Source organism: Sycon ciliatum, chromosome 2, assembly GCF_964019385.1.
Source record: "Sycon ciliatum chromosome 2, ocSycCili1.1, whole genome shotgun sequence".
Classification (NCBI taxonomy): domain Eukaryota; kingdom Metazoa; phylum Porifera; class Calcarea; order Leucosolenida; family Sycettidae; genus Sycon; species Sycon ciliatum.
The window spans coordinates 30,709,595-30,731,359 of NC_088644.1; the positions used below are offsets into that span (position 1 = coordinate 30,709,595).

At 46.3% G+C, this 21,765-nt stretch overlaps 3 protein-coding genes and 2 non-coding genes across 5 annotated transcripts; 2 read left to right on the plus strand and 3 right to left on the minus strand.

Moving 5' to 3' along the window:
* Positions 1-1,505: 1,505 nt before the first annotated feature.
* Trnaa-cgc (transfer RNA alanine (anticodon CGC)) lies at positions 1,506-1,577 on the minus strand. The gene has a single exon. It is a non-coding gene; the product is annotated as a tRNA-Ala (tRNA).
* Positions 1,578-1,828: 251 nt separating this feature from the next.
* Positions 1,829-15,687, plus strand: LOC135809648 (E3 ubiquitin-protein ligase RNF113A-like). Its single transcript, XM_065323051.1, has 10 exons — positions 1,829-2,004; positions 3,422-3,495; positions 11,708-11,764; positions 12,034-12,141; positions 12,565-12,674; positions 12,980-13,086; positions 13,330-13,419; positions 13,597-13,702; positions 14,402-14,511; positions 15,068-15,687. Exons 1-10 carry the CDS (start codon positions 1,920-1,922, stop codon positions 15,202-15,204), a joined length of 984 nt encoding a protein of 327 aa, XP_065179123.1. The 5' UTR covers positions 1,829-1,919; the 3' UTR covers positions 15,205-15,687.
* Positions 3,502-8,494, plus strand: LOC135809649 (protein FAM133-like). The gene is made up of 2 exons (XM_065323052.1): positions 3,502-6,592; positions 7,086-8,494. The coding sequence occupies exons 1-2, from the start codon at positions 6,469-6,471 to the stop codon at positions 7,598-7,600; spliced, it is 639 nt and encodes a 212-aa protein (XP_065179124.1). The 5' UTR covers positions 3,502-6,468; the 3' UTR covers positions 7,601-8,494.
* Positions 15,135-21,519, minus strand: LOC135809650 (dynein axonemal assembly factor 6-like). The gene is made up of 6 exons (XM_065323053.1): positions 21,122-21,519; positions 19,811-19,869; positions 19,055-19,195; positions 18,301-18,397; positions 16,295-16,380; positions 15,135-15,602 (listed from the first exon to the last, which is right to left on the minus strand). Exons 1-6 carry the CDS (start codon positions 21,227-21,229, stop codon positions 15,476-15,478), a joined length of 618 nt encoding a protein of 205 aa, XP_065179125.1. The 5' UTR covers positions 21,230-21,519; the 3' UTR covers positions 15,135-15,475.
* Trnae-cuc (transfer RNA glutamic acid (anticodon CUC)) lies at positions 17,530-17,601 on the minus strand. Its single transcript has one exon. It is a non-coding gene; the product is annotated as a tRNA-Glu (tRNA).
* Positions 21,520-21,765: the final 246 nt, after the last annotated feature.

Here is a 21,765-nt window from a genome sequence, read left to right on the forward strand (position 1 = left end):
GCTGATTCAAGAAATATAACTCTGTTTTATTTGTGGAATTCATGAGGTCCGTGAACAAGACTATTAGTATTACCAAGACCAACAGCAACAACGAGAACAACACTAAGGAGAACAACAACAACAACAACAACAACAACAACAACAACAACAACAACAACAACAACAACAACAACAACAACAACAACAACAACAACAACAACAACAACAACAACAACAACAACAACAACAACAACAACAACAACAACCACAACAACAACAACAACAACAACAACAACAACAACAACAACAACAACAACAACAACAACAACAACAACAACAACAACAACAACAACAACAACAACAACAACAACAACAACAACAACAACAACAACAACAACAACAACAACAACAACAACAACAACAACAACAACAACAACAACAACAACAACAACAACAACAACAACAACAACAACAACAACAACAACAACAACAACAACAACAACAACAACAACAACAACAACAACAACAACAACAACAACAACAACAACAACAACAACAACAACAACAACAACAACAACAACAACAACAACAACAACAACAACAACAACAACAACAACAACAACAACAACAACAACAACAACAACAACAACAACAACAACAACAACAACAACAACAACAACAACAACAACAACAACAACAACAACAACAACAACAACAACAACAACAACAACAGCAACAACAACAACAATCAACGACAATTACAACGACAACAACTATTACAACAACATCAACGTCCATCAACACCCAGACCACAACACCAACGTGCAGACGGGGTGTTCCGACGTGGTGAAGGCCTACCCATGGCCTCGTCGGGACATCACCAACCTCGTCGGCAGCGAGCACCTTCTCACAACAGTCGTCATGGTGATGACTATGACTGTTACAGCTGACGAGCTGAGAGAAGGACGCCATGGGCAGAAGTTGGAAAAAGACAAGAAAAAAGAAAAAGAACAAAAGAACAAAAGAAAAAAGAAATATAAATTACAAAATTATTTAATTACAGAGGAAGACAAGAAAATAACATCACAAATCCTTCCAGACGTGATCCCTGCAGCGGCAGCAACGTGAACAATACTACGGCGGCAACACGACGACTTCTACAACACAAAAAACGAAAATTATAAAAATCCTACCAACCCGTAGAGTAACGAGGGTCCGAACCTGGGTTTTCCCAATACGGTTCAAATGGTCGCAAGACCGGGACTCTGCCAACCGGTTTATGGTTGTAGTCAGGAGCACTACGCGTCCTCGCCTTGTAACATGCTGTCAAAATCGAAAAACACGGTATTGTACTACTACTCCCTGGTGTACTCAGCAAGGAAAAGAAGAAGAAGAAGAAAAAAGTAAAGTACAAATTGCAGTTACCGGTAGCCGGATTCGCAGCCGCATCACCTGATCTGAGAGCTCGTAGGAATGAATACGTCAAGCAAATATAGCAAGAAAAAAGAAACTGCGCGCAAAAAGTCTGGAGGTTGCGGGATTTGAACCCGCGGCCTCTCACATGCGAAGCGAGCGCTCTACCACTGAGCTAAACCCCCACAGCTGACTTATGGGACGTACATGCTCCTTCAGAACACTTCGCTCGCCGCTCCTTGCCGTATCTAATGGCGTAGGCCTGCGTGCGTGTGCACTCATGCCATTGTCATAGTGATGCAGCACGCGACTCGTACTCGATCGAATCGATTGACTTCATTTTCATGCGCACTCACTGGCTGTGATCGCGGCTTGTTTTGTTTGAAATCAAGATCATGATCGTATTTGTAGATCATCAGTGCAGTGCAATCCCATACTATTGTCAATCATTTCCCTCACAGCATTTATCTTTTGGTGAACTCTCTGAACTACTGCTGGGCTTCTTGATCAAGTATCAGACTTTTGGAATGTCGGCGGACAAGCCATGCGTTTTCTTCAGAAAAAAGAAGAGACCAACTGTCCGCCAGCGAGATGAAGAAGAAGAAGAAAAAGGTGCGAACTATTTCCTACAAATTTGAAATAATAATATTTTTATTATAAAGATTCCTGCTATGAGGACCCAGAAACTGGATTTGAATGCAATCGGCTGACCTAATATTGAGCCTAATAGTAAGAGCCGTGATATTTTTTGTAGTAGCCAAGCTCCTGTCCCTCGTAGAATAATAACAGTGTAAACATTATCAGAAGCCTCTGCATATTCGTGGGTAGTAGGATTGAGGTCGAAGAAATCTGACCGCCTTCATAACGCGTCTGTGCATGTGTCGCATCCAGGACCACGTGCAGCATCAGGCTTCGTGCATGTCTTCCGGGGATATCTAGCACCCAGGGAGACGACATTAGGGAGGTTTCGCTCTACGTAATTACGTATGAAAATCCGTATGTCGTACACGCCGGGGAGCGAGGGCAACTTTCATACGTAAATCTCTCTGCGGATTTCCGTAGGAAAGCTGTTTCCTACGTTGGAGCCTCCGTAGGGCTTTTTGAAATATTTTTCGCATTTTCCGGATTTATCCATGGCAAAGTTCAAGCCGCGCGAAACACAAGGTACACACACCGTACACCACGTGCAAAATATGATGGAAAACGCGGTTTCGGTTCGTGGTGCATGCGGTGGGCGCATTCAGCCAACGCGTCTCCAAAGCAACAAGGCATGTCTAGCAGTCGTGGAGAAATCACGTAGAGCGAAACCCAACAGCGCTGACCTTTACGTATGAAAAATTACGTGCAGTTCCTACGTTATTTTCATGCGTAATTCCGTAGAGCGAAACCTCCCTATTAGATCATAATGTAGTACCAGAAACAATATGCGTTTCGACCCTGAATCTGGAAGTTCCACGTGATCTGCGGCTCGCTGACCTCAAATGCGTACAGACCAGCAATGCCCTATGCAAGCGTGCGTAAATCGGCCCTGCCCCAAGGGTAACTGGAACGGACAACCAGGGAGCGAAACTTACATCATTTCTCATCCAGTCACCGGTGTTGCCCTGGACCTGGATGCTACAACTCACTGATCTCCATCTACAGCATGCTCCGACTGGCAGCATTAATTCAACTGGCTGTGCAGTACGGGGGGGGGGGGGGGGGGGGGCTAGGCTGGGCTGGGCTGTTGAATGGCCTTGGTCGCAGCTGTAGAACATCAAATACACTCTATAATGCACCAGTATGCGTGATGCATACCACAATAGCGCAGGCTGGGCCGATTGTACCCGCAAAGCGCGGTCATGCACAACCCCCGTATGCACACCTACAAATACCATGCCACCTCAGAAATTCAAACTTTTAGGTCAGTTCAGAACGTGGTCATTGAGGTTCCACTGAACTTAGAGGCAGCATGTAGCATTCCTAATTTTGATTCATCTCTGACATTCCGTACTCTGTTGCGTTCTATCGTTTTGTTCTGTTGTGTTAGATGCTAGCAGTGATGATGATACACATGTGGTGCGTAAGAAGAGAAAGGGACCTGAAGGCCCTCTAGTACAATCGGTAAGTTGTTCAAACTACTAATTGAAGTGTGTACACCGTAAAGTCTTGTATAAAGGCCGCGGCTTCTATGACTTTCTTGGTGAAATTTTGCAGGCTTCTATATGAGACAGGCTTCTATACAAGACAGGTATTTCTATGTATGTCAACACTAAAATCAGGCTTATGTGTGATTTGATGGGCCCAAAATTGCGGCTTCTATTCGAGGGCGGCTTCTATTTCAAGTGCGGCTTTTATACAAGACTTTACGGTAGTTTTATTTGAATATGTGTTGACTTCTTCTTAAAGGGGAAGTCCGGTGAAAAATTTAAATTTCAGGGTCGGTAGAGTTTCGGCCGCTGAGTCGAATGGTGTTGTCCCACGTGTCTCCAACAAAGCGTTCTCGAGATATTTCCGTTTGAAAAACTGAGTTTCGGGGGCTGCGCCGTGACGTCATGCGGCCGCGCCACACCCTCCGCAACGTCATAGCGTGCAGCTAGGTCAAAAGGAGTGCGTGAAAGCAATAGTGTCAGTGCTATTTCAAATGATTTGGCAACCCATAGTAGGTGGTGCAAGCGACTCCGAAGACGTAACTCCTTGTGAGAGTGAGGATGCAGCCATGGCTGACCTTCATGAGTTCGGTCTGGGGCTGTGAACCTCGGTATTCAGCTGAAGAAATGGCCGCGCGGGCCGGTCAAGAGTGAGCGCTACTGAGTGTCCGACTGATGAAGAAACAGCAGCTATTGCAGACGAGGTTGATACAATTATCAGATCGCTGGAGAGCAGAGTCGCCAAAATGGAGAAGAGTGATGCGAGTGCTCTAAATGTTGTTCCATACCGATTCACTTAGACTCCAGTAGCCTGCCACATGGTGATGTTTTGGTGCGAACTTGACATATTTCGGACTACTCAATTGGAGAACAGTGCAGGCTCTTTGAACCACGGGCACGACTCTTCGCTCGCAACGCTACGGGACCTGAAAGTTCTACATGTAGGTCCGGGAGCTGTTCGCTGTTTTGTCACTTGTCACGGTTGTGCACTCATCGCTGTAGCATAAAATAATGAGGCGGGAGCGGAAAACTAAATTTTTCTTTCTCAAACTCAAAGCACAACCGCGGCACCGGCAAGGAGAAACGCTCGTTCTCTGACTACATGACTGTTCAATGCGACTGATACGAGTGTAGTACATGACAAGTCCGTGTGTTGACTAGTTTTCTGAGTCTTGTGACTCGAGTCTTGTTGTACCTACCCCAGCACGGCAGTGCGGGAGTAGTTCCGTGTGTGATGAGTGGGTGCTAGCATGCACGCAGCGCATTTGTAGAGCCGTAGAGGCCAGTGCATGCCGACGTCGGAAAAAGTCCAACTCGGAAACGGCTAAAAATACAGTATAACCTCGAGGTTTACCGAGCTGAAAATCACAGGGTACCTAGTGTTTGTAACACTGAATCGAATGGTCTTGGTCCGAAGAAGCTGCGACAAACAGTTTCCCAATCGAACGCGCTCCGAATTTGGCCATTTTGTACACATCTAGATGTTGTGGCTACCTGGCTGCACGCTGTGACGTCATCACCTGGATCTGGGTGAGGCGCGCTCAAATTCGCACATGTTCGATTGGGCGTATCTGACGAACCATAGGCCGCAGCCTCCTCAGACAAAGACCATTCGACTCAGCGCCCCGAACTCTACGGACTGTGAAATTTAAATTTTTCACCGGACTTCCCCTTTAAAACAGCACCCACTACCTACCATACTTCGTGGTGCATTCCAGCCGAAATGATGCAGTTTGCACCTTAAATTGGTGTTTTGATGGATCTGAAGTAATTATGACCGATGATATTGTCATCGGTAAATGCCACCGTCAGTGTTTCCGACAAGGCAATGGACTGCCCAGCCGCCAATTCCCCCCCCCCCCTTTTTCTTAGTAGCATCGGTTGTCAAATTAGTAGGGCTGAAACGAAATGCTCAGTGAAGCGAACGAATATTCTTTTTCTGAATACACGTGAAACGAAGAATATTCCGAATATTCTAAACCATACAATATCCACGGAGCCCTACTTGCATCCATGATAACCATAGACCATCAACTGGTTGCGACCCCAACTGCAAGAGAGATATTTGAAAAGGACCTTGTTACTATTTGGCTTGATGATGATAACACATGGAAGGAGGCAAGCCTGCTCATATTCTGCACCAAGCCTATTTGATATCAAAAAGGCGAGATAATGTACATTAATGGTACGAATATTCTTTTTCCGGTCAGCCCTGCAAATGAGCCCCAGCATTATGCTTACCTGAGACAGAAGGCTTGTTTGTTTGTTTGTTTGTTTGTATTCTTTATTTAAGGTATTATTTAAGGTATTAAGGTATTTTCTAAAAAGAAAAAAAGACACCAGTAAGAAGTACCATGGTGGTGTCCAGTGCTGTCAATCTGATCATAAATTGGTTACCGTTAAAAGAAGAACATCATCAGACTCTAGTGTCTTCTCAGGTTACGTTTGGTTGGTCACATTCCCAAATGGGAATCACTTGGAATCACTCGGAATCATTCTCGCCCGTTTGGTTGGTCAAAAAAGTGCGTTAGGTTGGTCCCATTCCAGCATGGGAATCACTTGGAATCGCTCAGAATGATTCCTTTTGGGGAATGCTCATTCCACGTCACAGGCTGGAATGAGCATTCTCATTCCGCGATCGAATCAGATAATGGCCGGCACGGGCGAAGTTTTCTCCTGGTCGGAGAAGTTGACAAAGGACTTTCTGGAGATTTATTCCCAGTATCAGGAGAAGTTCTCGAACGTAAATTTCAAGAGTTTCTTTCTGTGGCAGGAAATTGCCAGACTGCTCCGAGAGAGTGATGCAGATCGAAATGTTTGGCCGAGTGATAAGCAGTGCAACAATCGATTCAAGTCACTGAAATCGAGTTCGCAGAAGTACCTCGACTCGTTGAAGGAGACCGGAGCTGGCAAGAAGAGGAGGTAGCCGCCATTCCATAAAGAGATCATGGATTTGATCGGCAGCAGAAGCAGCGTTGTGCCCCCTTCAATTGCCAGCTCCGGGAGCATCGTTTCGTCGATTGCCTCCTCACAACCGATTTCACCTCCACCCGCTATGCATACTTACGAAGGTAAGAACTAGCGAGCTCCAGTGTGTGGAGGAAATTTGCTATAGGAACTATCTTCAATGATACAATCAAATCAAATTTATGGTTGAGGCCGAGTATCCAAGTTGTACCAAAAATAATTGCAACTCATCATTGTATTTTTTTCCTATACTCTTTACCAGGTATTATGTTTATTTCGAATCCCTCAATGTTATGAATATTGGAACCTTTCAGGCTTGTTTGATTGAAGGGTGAAATCCGTGCATTTGGGAAAGAGTGCAGCCTTTGGCAATGATCAGAGCATTGTGGATAGTTTCAAACACTATATTCATGCAATGCAAAGAAATATTGAACAGTGCTGCCACCTTTTGTGTCAATCTACACGTGCTACATGCATTGGTGTTGAAAAGAGTTTTATCATATTTATTTGTGTATGGATTTGTCAGCTTGATTACGCACACACACGCAATAGACTTATAGTATAGTCACTTATCCCTTCTTCTCCTCGTTTCTGCAGATGACGACGTTACCGACTTTGAAATGAACAATGATGATGATGACAATCGTGGTACAGTGGCCACTGCCCCGACGGATCCTAGGATCCCGACAACACCTGTCGCAGCGCAAGCCCCAACACCAGTCTCAACAACAACACCAAAACAACCAATAGTATCTGGCTGCGCCTCAAAGGCTCCATTGAAGAAACGACGCAAGCGCCCGCCCACACAAAGTTCACAAATTCAAGAGTTCCTGAAAAACCATGAAGTAAAAGAAAGCCGCCGGGAGAAGGATAGAAAGAAGCGGGACAAGAAGAAGATGCGTATTATGGAGGGATTTCTTGCCATGATCCAGAATGCGTTGGGTGGCAAGAGAAAGAGGAAGAAGAAACGAGGACAGCGCCAGCATGAGTCAGAAAGCAGCAGTGACAGTAGCAGCGACAGCAGCAGTGACACCACACACGCCAGTAGCCACTACAGTGAGCAATCTGATGCTGAAGATGACTTATCAGTTTCTATCTTTGGGTCATCCTAATAAAGTTATTATTATTATTATTATTATTCTGTAATGCTTTAAAATTGAATCTGTTTTTTTGCTCTGAACTACAGAGTAGGAGTAGGGGCATGTTCGATTGGTAAGGATCGGGATCCAGATCTCAGATCCGTCGGATCCTGCAGAGTCAACTGGACACTTTTTGGGGCCTTGACTGTTGCCATGTTGACGAAAGTAATAAAAAGTCGTACTCACCGCGCCAGTTGTACAAAAAGTCAGCAAGCTCTATCTCGATCCACGTGTGCGTACCACAATGTGTACAAAAACGATTTTTACCCGCCATATACGCACAAAGGTCACATTTGGATCCGGTCAACCCTGCTCCCCGAGGTGGGTTGACCGGATCCAAATCCGAAGGATCCGGATCCAGATTCGACCAATCGAAAGGGTGCGAATCCAGTGGATCCGGTGGATCGGGATCCCGATCCTACCAATCGAACATGCCCTAAGGCTATGATCGTTTGGTCGGATCCAGATCTAGATCCAAATCTCAGATCCGTCGGATCCTTCAGAATCAACCGAACACTTTTTTGCGGACCTTGGCTGTTGCCATGTTGACGAAGTAAAAAATGGCGCTGACAGGTCACCCAAAAAAGGCACAAGTCGTACTGATCGCCCGCGTCGTACGAAAAGTCAACAAAAGTCCACTGGACGTGCGACAATGAGTATAAAAATGATTTTTACCCACCATATAGGCACAACGGTCACATTTGGATCCGATGGATCCAGTCAACCCTGCTCCTGGAGCAGGGTTGCTCGGATCCAAATCCGAAGGATCTGGATCCGGATTCGACCAATCGATCATTGCAGATCCAGTGGATCCGATGGATCTGGATCTGGATCCGACCAAACGATCACGGCCTAAGGCTATGATCGTTTGGTCGGATCCAGATCCAGATCCAAATCTCAGATCCGTCGGATCCTTCAGAATCAACCAAACACTTTTTTGCGGACCTTGGCTGTTGCCATGTTGACGAAGTAAAAAATGGCGCTGACAGGTCACCCAAAAAAGGTACAAGTCATACTGATCGCCCGCGTCGTACGAAAAGTCAACAAAAGTCCACTAGACGTACGACAATGAGTATAAAAATGATTTTTACCCACCATATACGCACAAAGGTCACATTTGGATCCGATGGATCCAGTCAACCCTGCTCCCGGGGCAGGGTTGCTCGGATCCAAATCCGAAGGATCTGGATCCGGATTCGACCAATCGATCATTGCAGATCCAGTGGATCCGATGGATCTGGATCTGGATCCGACCAAACGATCACGGCCTAAGTGACTTGATAATTTTAACTTTTACTTGGGTTATTCTTTCACTGTGCAAGCGCTACACAAGTCACAAATTATGGCAGTTGTGCCTCCAATTGGCTCCCATGTAACGCCCAATCGGGACTGTGTTCTGCTTTATACATTACTTGTGCCGAAATAGAAGCCAAGAATGCCCTGAACGTTCCCATCTGGCTCCCAGTTGAGCCTCTATTGGGGCAAAATACGGACAACTCACAAATTATGCCAATTATGGCAGCTGGGGCTCGAATTCGGGCTCCCATGTAACGCCCGATCTGGCCCTAATCTGCTTTATAGATTACATCTGCTGAAATAGTCAACCATGCCAAGAAAGACCTCACCTGGCTCCAAGATGAGCCCCGATTGTGGCCAAATTGGGACTCCGTTCTGCTTTATGAATTACTTGTGCTGAAGGAGTAGCCAAGCATGCGCGGGAAGTCACCATCTGGGTCCCAGACTAGGCCCGGTTGGGGTCAAATAGGAACCATTTTATGCTTTATACATTACTTGGGACGAAAGTGTAGCCAAGCATGCCAGAAGGTCCCCATATGGCTCCCAGATGAGGCTCGATTGGGGCCAAATTGGGAGCATCGTCTGCCACCACCCTTCAAGGATCAAGGCGCAGATGCAGCTCCTAATGCGGTAGGAATGAAGAAAGGGAAATATAATGATGAATATAATAGGAAGAAGAAACAATTCTCTGTGGCAAACAACCATGCACACGCGCGCACACTCACATACACACACACACACACACACACACAGGAACATGCTTCTTGACGTAGGGCTTCGGAAAAGCAACCATCACTTGGCACCGCATAAGAAAAGAGAAACACAAAGCCAGGTTGGTGAGAATTATGCTGCAAGAGCGAAAAAGGCACCAAAGCATTGGAGTAGGTCCGACGATTGAGACGAACATCACGTATTATGACTCCTGTGACAAGAAACACGCACGCGCGCACACACACACGCGCACACACACACACACACACACACACACACACACACACACACACAGGAACATGCTTGTTGACATAAGAGTTCGGAGAAGCAACCAGGAAACTACAATAAAATACGCGTAGATGCATGACAAGCACGACATGAAGACCTAGCGCCGGATTACATTGCACACCTGGCCAAACAGCACCACACATGACTTACCAATGGTCATGATGAGAGGTAGGTGACGAGCTGTTGACGTCGCTGCTGAGAAGCCTGTTCTGCAGCAAACACAGGTGCATCAAGGGGAGCAGGGTTGTTGGCTGCCCCAGCGTTCTCGCATGGTGCTTGGAGAAATGCCACATCGTCAATGTCATGGAGTCGGCGAAAGTTGTGCAGCACAGATGCTGCCACAATGATCTGCGGGTAGTACTCCGTACAGTCGAGGTCGATCATCTGTAGCTTCCTCCAACGGCACTTCAACAGGCGAAAGGCTCGCTCGATAACCTTCCTTGTGTCAGCGTGGGCATGGTTGTACACACCTTGCTGCCAGGTAAATGCATGACCACCTTGTTGTTTGAAAGGAACCATCAGCCAGGTCTCCAACGGATAGGCAGAATCGCCAATGATATATGTTTCGGAGGCAAATAGCAAAGCTTGGTGCGCTCCAGCTTCAAGGCCCAGCTCCGAATTTCGCAGGACACGAGCATCGTGTACTGACCCAGGGTATCCGGCAAAGCAGTTTGTGAATACCATCTCACTGTCACAAACTGCTTGAACAACTATACTGTAGTAGGACAGACGATTTCCATAGCTGTCCATGTCGTCGCTTGGGGGCTTCACTTCCATATGAGATCCGTCGATAGATCCGATGACCCCGGGCAGTTTTGCAATCGCTTCAAAACCTTCCGAAACTGTCTTCACTCGTGCCCCTGTTGGCCATTTTATGAACTTTGGTGCAAGATAATTCACCAAGATGGTGCACACTCGACGAATGACGGTCCACACAGTCCATTTGGAGACACCAAATCGGTCCGCAACATCACGAATGCAGCATTGGTTTCCCAAAATCCATAGCGTAATGAGCAGGTGCTTCGTTGGAGTTGTAGGCACACGACCGCCAGCAATATGCGTGAGAGGCAGAATACCGTTGCTGTTTGCACAGATTTCTGTCAGGAGGAGTTCGAACGGGCCGCGTCTCATGCGGAAATGCTCGTGAAAGTCCTTATCATTGAATAATGTCACTGTTAATTCCGTATAGTTCGCGATGCGTGGAACGGAGTCCCTTTTCTCCCTCAGCCCAAGAATGACGAGGAGCAGCGGTACAAGAAAATCCTCCTCGGCCTCATCATCATCGTCATCATCGTCCCAAAGAAACTCGAAAACAATGATCGGAAGAACGGCCAAAAGTAGTTCTTGGTCGTGTACATCCATGACCGGCAAGCTCTTGTCTTCAACAAAAAAAACAGCAGTGATTGCTTTGATTTTTGTTTGGTGCACACGCGTGTACATGGTGGGTCACGTTCACTATGGAAACCTGGTGAGGTTTTGGACGTGCTGTGTTTGCCGCCATCCCCCGCTTTTTACCAGGCCTTTTTGAGTTATTTTATCGATCGCAGAAAAATGATTCCGCACGGGACACGTTTGTTTGGTCAAGCGATTCCTACAACTACTGTAGTTGATTCCGGCGCGTTTGTTTGGTCAGGTGATTCTCACACATTCCCATTCCAGAATGGTTGTCATTCCCATTCTCAAAATGACCAACCAAACGTAACGTCAGTATACCGTATGCCTGAGGATTCAGAAGCCCGCTTTACGGAAGTGTGATATTTTCTTGTTCTTTGTTCTATTCTGGAGACTGCAGTGGCAGAGAAGCCGGAGATCACGGTCAAATACGAGTCGAGTCGCACTGCGGTGAGTGTGGATTGTGGCTATGTTTGCCAATACGGGTTGATTATTAGTAGTGGTGCAGGCCTGTCTGTACTTCAGTTGTGGCCAGTGAAGTCTGATCCCAGCATTGGGGAGCAGCACAGTGAAACAGGCCAAAACAAGTGTGCATTGGTTCTATGAGCGCGTAGCATTGGACATTCTCCTCTATGCTGTCAGGTTACGTTTCTTTGTATGAGAGTATAATAGAGGCTACAACGTACATGTATCCTTGTCCAATGACTGTGTTTCTACAGAAATCACTAGCATCAGAAGATGGCGGCGCAACTCGCACTCTTGAACTGGACACCGAGAAAGACAAGGACTCAAGGGCCATATTTGAACGATCACAGGCACTCAGCAAGGTAAGTCACTGCTGGGTATCTTTAGTACACTTGCACGTGTGTGAGTGTGTGAGTGTGGGTGGGTGGGTGGGTGTGTAACATTATAAGAGGGGGGGGGGGGGGTATTCCATGTGCAGAGGAGCTCATGCCTCCGAACCTGTTTGTGCATCAAATCATCAGCTTGACGTCTACATCCAGCACAAGGTGTGGAGTTTGACACGTCTCCTGTGCTGCATTGCTGCCAGTTCACACCTTGGGGAGGTGCGAACAGAATGGCGACTGTAGGTGATGGCGTTTGCTGCTCTTTCAGTTTACTTCACTTCTGCAACTGCTTCCACTGCCTGCTGGCTTTCTTCGTATGGAAAGCTAAGTTTACATGATGTCTTCTCCCTCTTGAAGCTTTTCTAACATGTCTTCTCTTTGCTACCACGGTGTGTTGTGCAGGAGCTGGAGGGCAAGGCTGACGACAAGATCTACCGTGGCCAGAACAACTACACGCAGTTCATCAAGGCCAAGGATACGGCGGCTGGCAATGCAGCCAGTGGAATGAATCGGTATGCCTAAGCTAAAGATTCTCTTTGAGTTAGATATCCTACTGCTGTGGTGTGTGTTAAATACATGTAACAAGTAATGTGTTTGAAGGCTCTTTTAGTTCAAGAGAACCAGCATGACCTTTTCCATGGTTCCATGTTGCCTGGATGAATGATGGTCAGATAATTGTTCTATTTTGCGTGCCCTCATGGTATAGCCCTACGCAACTAGCAACTACTTTTCCTGTGCTTTGTTTTTGTTTTGATCCACCATAAGTCTTCCAATGTCTTCCCTCACTCTTGTTCTGATGTTTGTGATGTCCATGCAGTAAGGGCCCTATGCGAGCACCAGCTAACATCCGTGTGACAACCAGATGGGACTATCAGCCTGATCTCTGCAAGGACTACAAAGAGACAGGATTCTGTGGCTTTGGAGGTATGTGTGTTGCTCCCAGTGCGTGTATGGTGGCGGGTCTCTGCCTCTGTCTCTCTCTCTGTCTCTGCCAATGCCTCTCCTCTCTCTTCTCTCTCTCTCTCTCTCTCTCTCTCTCTCTCTCTCTCTCTCTCTCTCTCTCTCTCTCTCCCCTCTCTCCTCTCTCTGTCCCCTACCACTCAGTGTTAGATCTTGATGTATATTCTTTGACTGTCCAGTGTCTCTCCTCATATTCCTGTTCTGCAGACAGCTGCAAGTTCCTCCATGATCGCACGGACTACAAGTATGGTTGGCAGATAGACCAAGAAGTGGACAAGGGAGAGTTTGGCAAAAACGGTATGTGCGCAGTGATACAACAGTTGCTCCTTTGAATTTGTCTGCACCTCCAGCATTCCTATTATTCTACCCAGTACCTGCAGATTGGAGTTCTTATCTTTTCAGTTCTTTACAACAACTCACTCCTGGAGTCCCATCTCTAAATCTTCTTTCTTGTTCTGCTTCTGTTCTTATCAGACCCAACTAAGTATGAGCTGGAGCAAAGTGATGCTGAAGATGACGACGAGTTCCCGTTTGCTTGCTTCGTCTGCCGCGATCCGTTCAAAGATCCTATCATCACAAAGTGAGTGGCATCGTTACGTTAGCAATATCATGTATGTGTGTGTGTGTGTGTGTGTTCACGGTGTGTATGCGTACGTGTATGCACATGTGTGGCATGCTGAGAGATTTGGAAGCGGCCTAACAATTTGTGAGACCTGAGTTCATCAGCCGCGCCATTGGGCACAAAACAATAAGTGGTCTTTGCAAGGCAGGTATAGATTCAGTGTGGTTTTGTGCTCATTTGCACCATTCTGTAAAGGCAAGTACTACTGTACTATAATAGTTGCTCCTGCAGTCCATTCATCGGAAACAGTTCCGCTAGCTTTTGAAGTCGGATTTGGGCCGAATTGACGATCAAAAATCCACTTTAAATCTCAAAAATATGGGTTTGGGATCTGCTTCTCCATACATTTTGCCATGGCATACCTGTCCTAAATTTTGTAAAACCGGGCTGAATTTGTATTTCCCTGTTCTTGGACTTTTCTGGCCTCAAATGTGGCAAGGAGTAATTGCTTGGGTCACACAATGCAGGAAGGAGGATGTACTGTTGTTTTCACGATATCTACAACTATGTGTGGGAGACACCAAAAAAAGTTGCGGTGCCAGTTTCCAATGAATGGACTGTAGTAGTTACTTCTCGTATGCGAAACATTTATTGCTTGTACTGGCACTTGCCTAATTGGACAAGACATCTGTCTGTGATCCCTGTGTTACCGTGCAGATGTGGGCACTACTTCTGTGAGAGATGCATGCTGGATCATCATAAGAAGGTCGGATCACGCTGTCCTATTTGCCAGAGTGCTACACAAGGCATCTACAACCCTGCTAAAGGTTAGTCGTAGTTGTGTTGGGGGTTAGTTACTAGTATATTCCACCAGACCTTAGCAGCGGAGGGCTGTATACCCTAAGCTTCAAACCTAGTACTTCAATATTGTGCATTCTACTATATCTTAGCTTCACTCTCCTGGCTTTCTGAACAGTGTACTTTCTCCCTCCGATGTGTGTTCATTGGGCATATAGTACTGTAAGCTGCCCAAAACTGAGTCGCTAAAGGTTAGTGATTTCAGAATGTGAACTTCACGATGGCAAATGTTCTAGGAGCACTGTGGCTAAACTATTAAAGTAGTTTTGCTTCGCTTTGGTTAATAGCTGTGTTGTGTGTAACAGACAATACATCGGGACAGCTGTGTTCCGTGTAGCAGACAATACATCGGGACCTTTAGGCAGTTTTCTGTACACCATTTTCGTTACTTCAAGAGGTACCGTGTTTTCCGGAGTGTAGGCCACACTTTGAACACCCGAAAGACAAAAAAATCTGGGTGCAGCTACAAAAGTAGCTTTGTGGCAATGTATTGTCTGTGTCATTATATTTTACTGTGCTGCTCAGAGCTAATCAAGCATATAAAGAAGCGGCAGGCAGAGGCCAAGGAAGCAGGTGAACAAGAAGACGACAACCCAGCCGCCGCCGACGGTGACGACGATGATAAAGACAGTGATAGTGATGCCGAGCCATCCAACGATTAGAAAACACTCCAGTATCCCATGACAAGAACTTTTTGTACATTCTGTACAATGTGTACATATACCATCATACATACAGGCAGCTGGAACATTGATGTACATACCATCATACATACAGGCAGCTGGAACATTGATGTACAGAGACTTATATCGCTTTTGTTTTGTGACTTTTGCCAGCTTTCTGATTGGATGTCACAGAATGTAAATAAGAATTTATGTGGCTGTACAAAAAGATACTCAAGAAAATCAGCACTAGAAAATAAAACTCCTTGTATTAAAAATTCATGAAATCATATTCTCGTTTCATTCGTAATGTTATCGAAAGTTGACTCTTCCGAGGGTCCCATTTAGCCTTTCCATTCTTGCTGTCAACCGGATGAGGGAGTGGCAGGCCCAGCTTCCTATATGCACAATAAAAAGAGATTTTGCCAAAAAAATTCATGGCATTTGATTGATTGCTCATGGCCAATACCTGGCTCCTGTGTAGCAGCTTCCTTGTGTGAGAAATCCAATCAAGCATGCTTTTTGTCGGGCATGATGGCTGAGATATTGCCCGTAGATGCAGCCAGGGTCTATGGCCCTCAAGCTGCGTCCTCGGGCAAGATTCAGCTGGCATGACCTCCATATCGTGGATGAATACTCTAGCAACTGTGATATATTATAAGGGGGTGAGGGGAGACCATGAACCGCATCCAATGCTGACGCCAGTACTACAAGCATTGAGAGAAGTGGCTGGTCGGGAACTGTGTGATGCTAGCTACGCCACTGCCCTCACACCACAGAGAGTGTAGCCACGGAATGACACTGAGAAATACGCAGTATTCGTAGACTGGGTCAATTGGGACTACATGTACAAGAGTACAAGCACACTGCCCCAACAAGTCGTGTAAGGCTATTTATATACACGACTTTACGGTAGTAGGCAACAACAAAAATAGAGAGTCGAGTCAGCTGGGCTTTGCTTTGTCAGGACTTATAGCATGCAGTGAGTAGCACATCACTCACAGTAACACCGACTACATGCAGTGCCAATCCCCAGACCCATACAGCAATCATGTCTGACACCACGGTGTACATGTAGTGATGTACTCACAGTCTGGGTGTCTCGAAGTCCAGGAATGTATCCGACACGTCCAATTGCATGTCGGAGCGTTTCGTGTGCGGAACATCAATGATGACCTGCAACAGAGGTCAGGAGGATCAAGATTGCCGGTGTTAATGTAATTATGACCTCATCACACGACTCGTCGCATGACCGTCAGTCACGGCTGTTCACGTGCAGGCACTTATCAATATGGCGTCGTTCGGTGCGATTTATGTAACATTGTGCGAATAGTACAAATACGCGATGAGTTTGCGTTTTTGCAAGAAACTCATGTCGATCCTCGCGTGGTTCCACGATTTGGGACGCGAAACCAAGAGAAAAGTTTCGAAAGGGCTTGAGCGAGATACTCGACTTTTCGGCAATTAATATTTGAGAGAGAAAGAGGGTGGAAAGGCGTCCTGGCCTGCCCAGTTAGCTGTCTTTCCGCTTCAAACTTGCTCGAAGTACTCCTGGCAGTCTGGAGATTGATCTCGCCAGTGATTGTCAGCCTCTGCTTGGCGTGCTCGCGTGTACAACATTCAAGTTAGACATTTCGTAATCGTTCAACGCACAAAAGGGTAGATATCACAATTTCAAGCTCACTTGACCGGCTGCTGTCTTCTTCTATAATATCCCACATGCCGACTAAGCAATTTACAGCAGGAAGCAGCCTTCTACACTTAACAGCAACTAAAGGGCCACACCATTTTGTCTTCCAAATCAAGAGAAAACAGGCTCCTGACTCGTCGCGCGTATTTAGAAGTTCACGCGCGTATTCTAATGACACTTGGGGAAGACAACCGGAGGATAGTCCTCTACCTGGGAAGAAATCGATCTAAGCTGGGAAAAAATCGGGAAGGGCTTCTCGGAGCCAAGTTTGTCAGCGACGACACAAGGAGTCTTCCAGAACGAAGCCAAAGTCGCACGACACAGAACAAATGTTTCTTGAAGGAAAGGCAGTCATGTGAGGTACGAGCGGAAAGCTTGAAACAAGACGCAGATGATCAGCGTGTTCCCCGGGCTGACCGGGCTGACTAGTCTCCAATATCCAGGGGAAACCATGGCCTACTCGTGTTCTGACGATTTGAAAATTCAAATTTTCTTGCCATTGAAGCCCAATCGAGACTTTCGGCGGCCATATTGTTAAGTGGCGTGAATCGCACAAAAAAACAGCCGTGCAGTGTCTGTATAATGGAACAGACATAATGTTATGTGTACCGGTGGAATAGGGCAAAAAAATAAGCTTCCCACACCGGGAATCGAACCCGGGCCGCGGCGGTGAGAGCGCCGAATCCTAACCACTAGACCATATGGGAGAGGCAAGTGTTCTGTGTGCAATGCGTATCCTGTCCCCGGGGAAAATTGCGATTCCGCGGCCGCGTTTTTTTCCGCGTTTTTTGCGATTTTTTAAAAGACCGCGTTTTCCGCGATTTTCCCGCGTTTTTTGAACTTTTTTGTTGCACTACACGTACACACAGTGCACTTTTCGGTCAGCAACGTCTCATCGTGGCGGCTTTTTACTCAAATAATGGGTGCTTTATACACCAGAGACTTGTAACTGATTGATTTCACTACATACTCACTGAAAATTGCCGCATTCACCGCATATTTACCGCATATTTACCGCAAATTATGCCATATTATGCCGCGTTTTTCCCCGCGTTTTTTGCGATTTTTTTCCGCAATTTTCCCCGGGGACAGCGTATCACATCAGTCACAGTGTACCAGTAGATACTATGACCAGGTTCTAGCCAAGGGAGGGGGGGGGGGCAGTGAAAAAGTGGTGCCCCCTTCTCAGTTGTCAATTATTTTGTGTATTTTTTCAGGCCATTCAACGAAAATGCAGTCGATACTCACTAGCAGAGGGTTCAGAAGGCGTCTGGGGTAAAGTCGTTGAATTTTGGGCGGCAAGACAATTTTGCAAAATGGAATAATGTGTTACGGGTTAGCTGTTTCCCCTGCCCCCCCCCCCCCCCCCTGCTAGTGTTTCCTGGCTAGAACCCTGTAAGACGTACCACCATGTCTTCACAAGATGCAGTAGACGGTGTGCGGTTGTTCAGTCCCAAGAAAACATCCTCTGAGCCAATACTCTGCTTGTAGATGACTTGATAACTGCCAGCGACACATACATACGCACACAAACACAAATTCTTACTCTCCTCTATTGTCGCCATGGCTGGATATCGTCACCATCACCTTTTCATTGGCTAGTGCCGCGCAGTGAGGACAAGAAGAGAAGTACCTAAGTGGAACCCTGATAAGACCCCCCCCCTCCCCCATGGGGAACAGGAAAGTCTACCTACCTAGTATCCGAGGAACTTCTTATCCCAATATACATGTACTTCAGTATAGACCAATACACGTCACCCATACTCCAGACAATGTCCGTACTAAGCAAGAGTATATCTTATCAGAGTACACTGTACATACTATTAAAGTGAGTTCCACTGTACATGCAGGATAGCTTGACTGATAAGTTAATTAGCACTGAACACCCAAAAAAAACTTGAAACACTTTGAAAACCCACCCGCCATGACGACTATCAGCCTACACAAGTGACGAGTCGGAAAAATATAACCACCTTACTGTACGCGTGCACACACAGGTTCATGCTTCATTTTGTGAACAGGAACCGCAGTGCATCGCGAAAAAGTTGACTTGAGCTCAACTATTGCTACTTGTTTGCCCTATCACGCGATGTTTCCCTGCATGCGGAATGAAGTGTGAATCAGGCTTTATACTTCAAAAAGTACACAACAGTGACTCACTCAGGTGTTGGTCTGGGATCATCCTCCAGCACAGTTCTTTCCAGTGGCAGTATTTCATGGTCAGACCAGATGGCCTTGGAGTTGCCCAGTGCCGGCTTTGATGGTCCACTTGATGTAGCGGCACTTTGCCGAGATGATGATCTGGTTACGCGCACAGAGAGTTGTGTAAAAAAAAGAGTACTCACGAGTCACGCTATACTTGGGCCATCATTTTCGGTATAGACTGTGTCAGTTGTTCATGCAATGTACTAGTAGATGGGCATGGTGTTGGTGCCACCGGGGAGCAAGCCAGTGCAGACCGTAAAACCCATAATTATTGCGAAATGCATAGCATCTCCAGCTAGGCGCCCATATGCAATGTAGATACACCACACACTAAAGCTTGACTAAACACATTAGGTCTGTCTGCGTGTTCTCTTTGGCCACACGTGATGTCAGATGTCAGGGTGAAAATTCCAACAGGATGTTCTCAACACAAGCGCTTGTACATGGCCGCACATGCAAATTTTAACGCAAGCCTGTTCAGAGGATCGAGAAAGGCTCACACATGAACCGTGGAGAAGGAAGGGAGCATAATTATTCTTGTTACCGAAGTCACCAACATGACTATATTATCATACAGAAACAAATGCTGGAGAAAAAAGAATCTGATCCTGCTTACTTTACCACGTTGTACTGTAAAAAACACACACACACACGCGCGCGCACTCATGCGGGTGCGCACACACACACACACACACACACACACACACTCACCTTGCTGCTGCTGCTGCTGGAGGTCCCACTGTACCAGGTGTCATGGCAGGTATCGACGGCTGTACAAAGAGAGAAGACAGACCATGCAGCTTCCCCGGATTGTCAATGTGTTACCGAAACTCAGTAATGGACGTCTATCACTCCCCGACATGCATTATACACTATGACTCAATCCTGAGGCCAATGTAGCAGTGATGTCTGCTGTCGAGTCATTCCTTAGCGCCTGACAGACATCAGTGCACCATTTCGCACAAAACTGACACTGGGAGTGAGACATTCCAAGGGGGTATAATTGTGAGACATTCCAAGGGGGTATAATTGTGAGACATTCCAAGGGGGTATAATGATTTGTGGACTCCAATGCATAACTTGCACCCCAATGTTTCCTTTTTGTCTTCTCTAAATGTGTCAGTGGCACTGGCTCACCATTTGAGTTCATACCAGGTAGTGGTACAATATCGGTATTTTACGACTCCCTGGTTCACACTTCATGCACGTACAGAAAAGTGCCCACACCCCACGGGCGCAGGGCTGTCTCCATGGCGTTCAGATGAGGAGTATGTTTGGATAGGGTAGCGGTCGCACATCCATCTAAAACATGCCTATTCCCTTGTATGTTCCATCCTGTCTCATTCTCTTTGTCAGTACCACAGGAACTAGACACACTGCAGCTCTTCCATAATTATGACACTTTTGGTGATTTATTGTGACCCCACCCAGTTGCGATACATCTTGTGTACTGGTTCAACGGTGCTCCGGGAAGGAAAACTCAACAAAAACTCATTTTCGAAACTTCAATCCAATGCAACAGGCATTTCGGATAATTGATCGTTCGGAAAGTTGTAATCGGCATTCTACTGTATTATTAGATATCTGTTCCGGACTGTGACCCTGTCTCAGCTATACGTTGCATGATTGTACATGTACATGAATAGCGGCAACTCCGGCAGTAAACATCCTTAGCTAAAAAAACGCCAACGTAAACGCAAACCGTTCCGTACTTCGGATCGTTCAAGCTGACTTTTCCCTTAGCACAAAGTACGTTATAGTTGAGACGAAGTAGTCGTGACAACCATGGCGATATGAATTTTCGTGGAAACAGATGCGGGAAATTCAAAATTTTGAACCAGGGATTAGTTTGCTGTCGTTCCGAAAGAATACCTTGGCGAGGTCTTTTACTCTGGAATAGCAAAAGCACGGCGAAAATGAGTTTTCGCTGTTTCCAGGTCCTTGGAAAACCTTTCCTAAACGCAGCACCGAAGACTGTAAGGGTTCTCCAGGTGTTGCTATACCGTGTAGACTATAACTAACCTTGTCATCCAGGTCAATGTCCTCGTCATCTTCTTTTGTAGCTGGATTGAGTAAGTTACTCAACGCCTGAAGGTCGCTGCCACCAAGCACCTGACTGCTATCCATCATGCAACACTCCTGCTGCTGCTGGTGCTCAGCGTGCTGCTGCTGGTGGTGCTGCTGCTAGTGCAGAGGAGCACTACAAATGAACTCTTCCCCGGCTGGCCTCTCTCCGGGTAGCAACTGTGAAAGAGGACGCCTCTCAAGCTAGGCTATTCCCGACTGATATTACAGTACACTGACCGGCTCTATTGTAAATAACCAACCAACTCGGTATTCCGCAGCCAGTGTGACTGTGACGGCTTCCTCGAATGAATGGTTCTATCAAGAACTTCTCAGAGCTGTAAAATCATGCGAGAGCGCAACTAGTAATTACTTGGAGAGTCAGTTCGTCGCTTACAGTTCAGTTGGTTGGTGCGAAGCAAAGTTACAAGGATGATGATCGCCGTTCAAAAATTAGAAGTGGATAGAATTATGATAATATATTACCTGGCGATACATGAATATTAAAATTAGTACGGGTACATGGTAGATCCACATTATCAACACGGATAGCAGTCACATAAATAAAAATTATCAGTGCTGATGCACACATGTGCACAGTC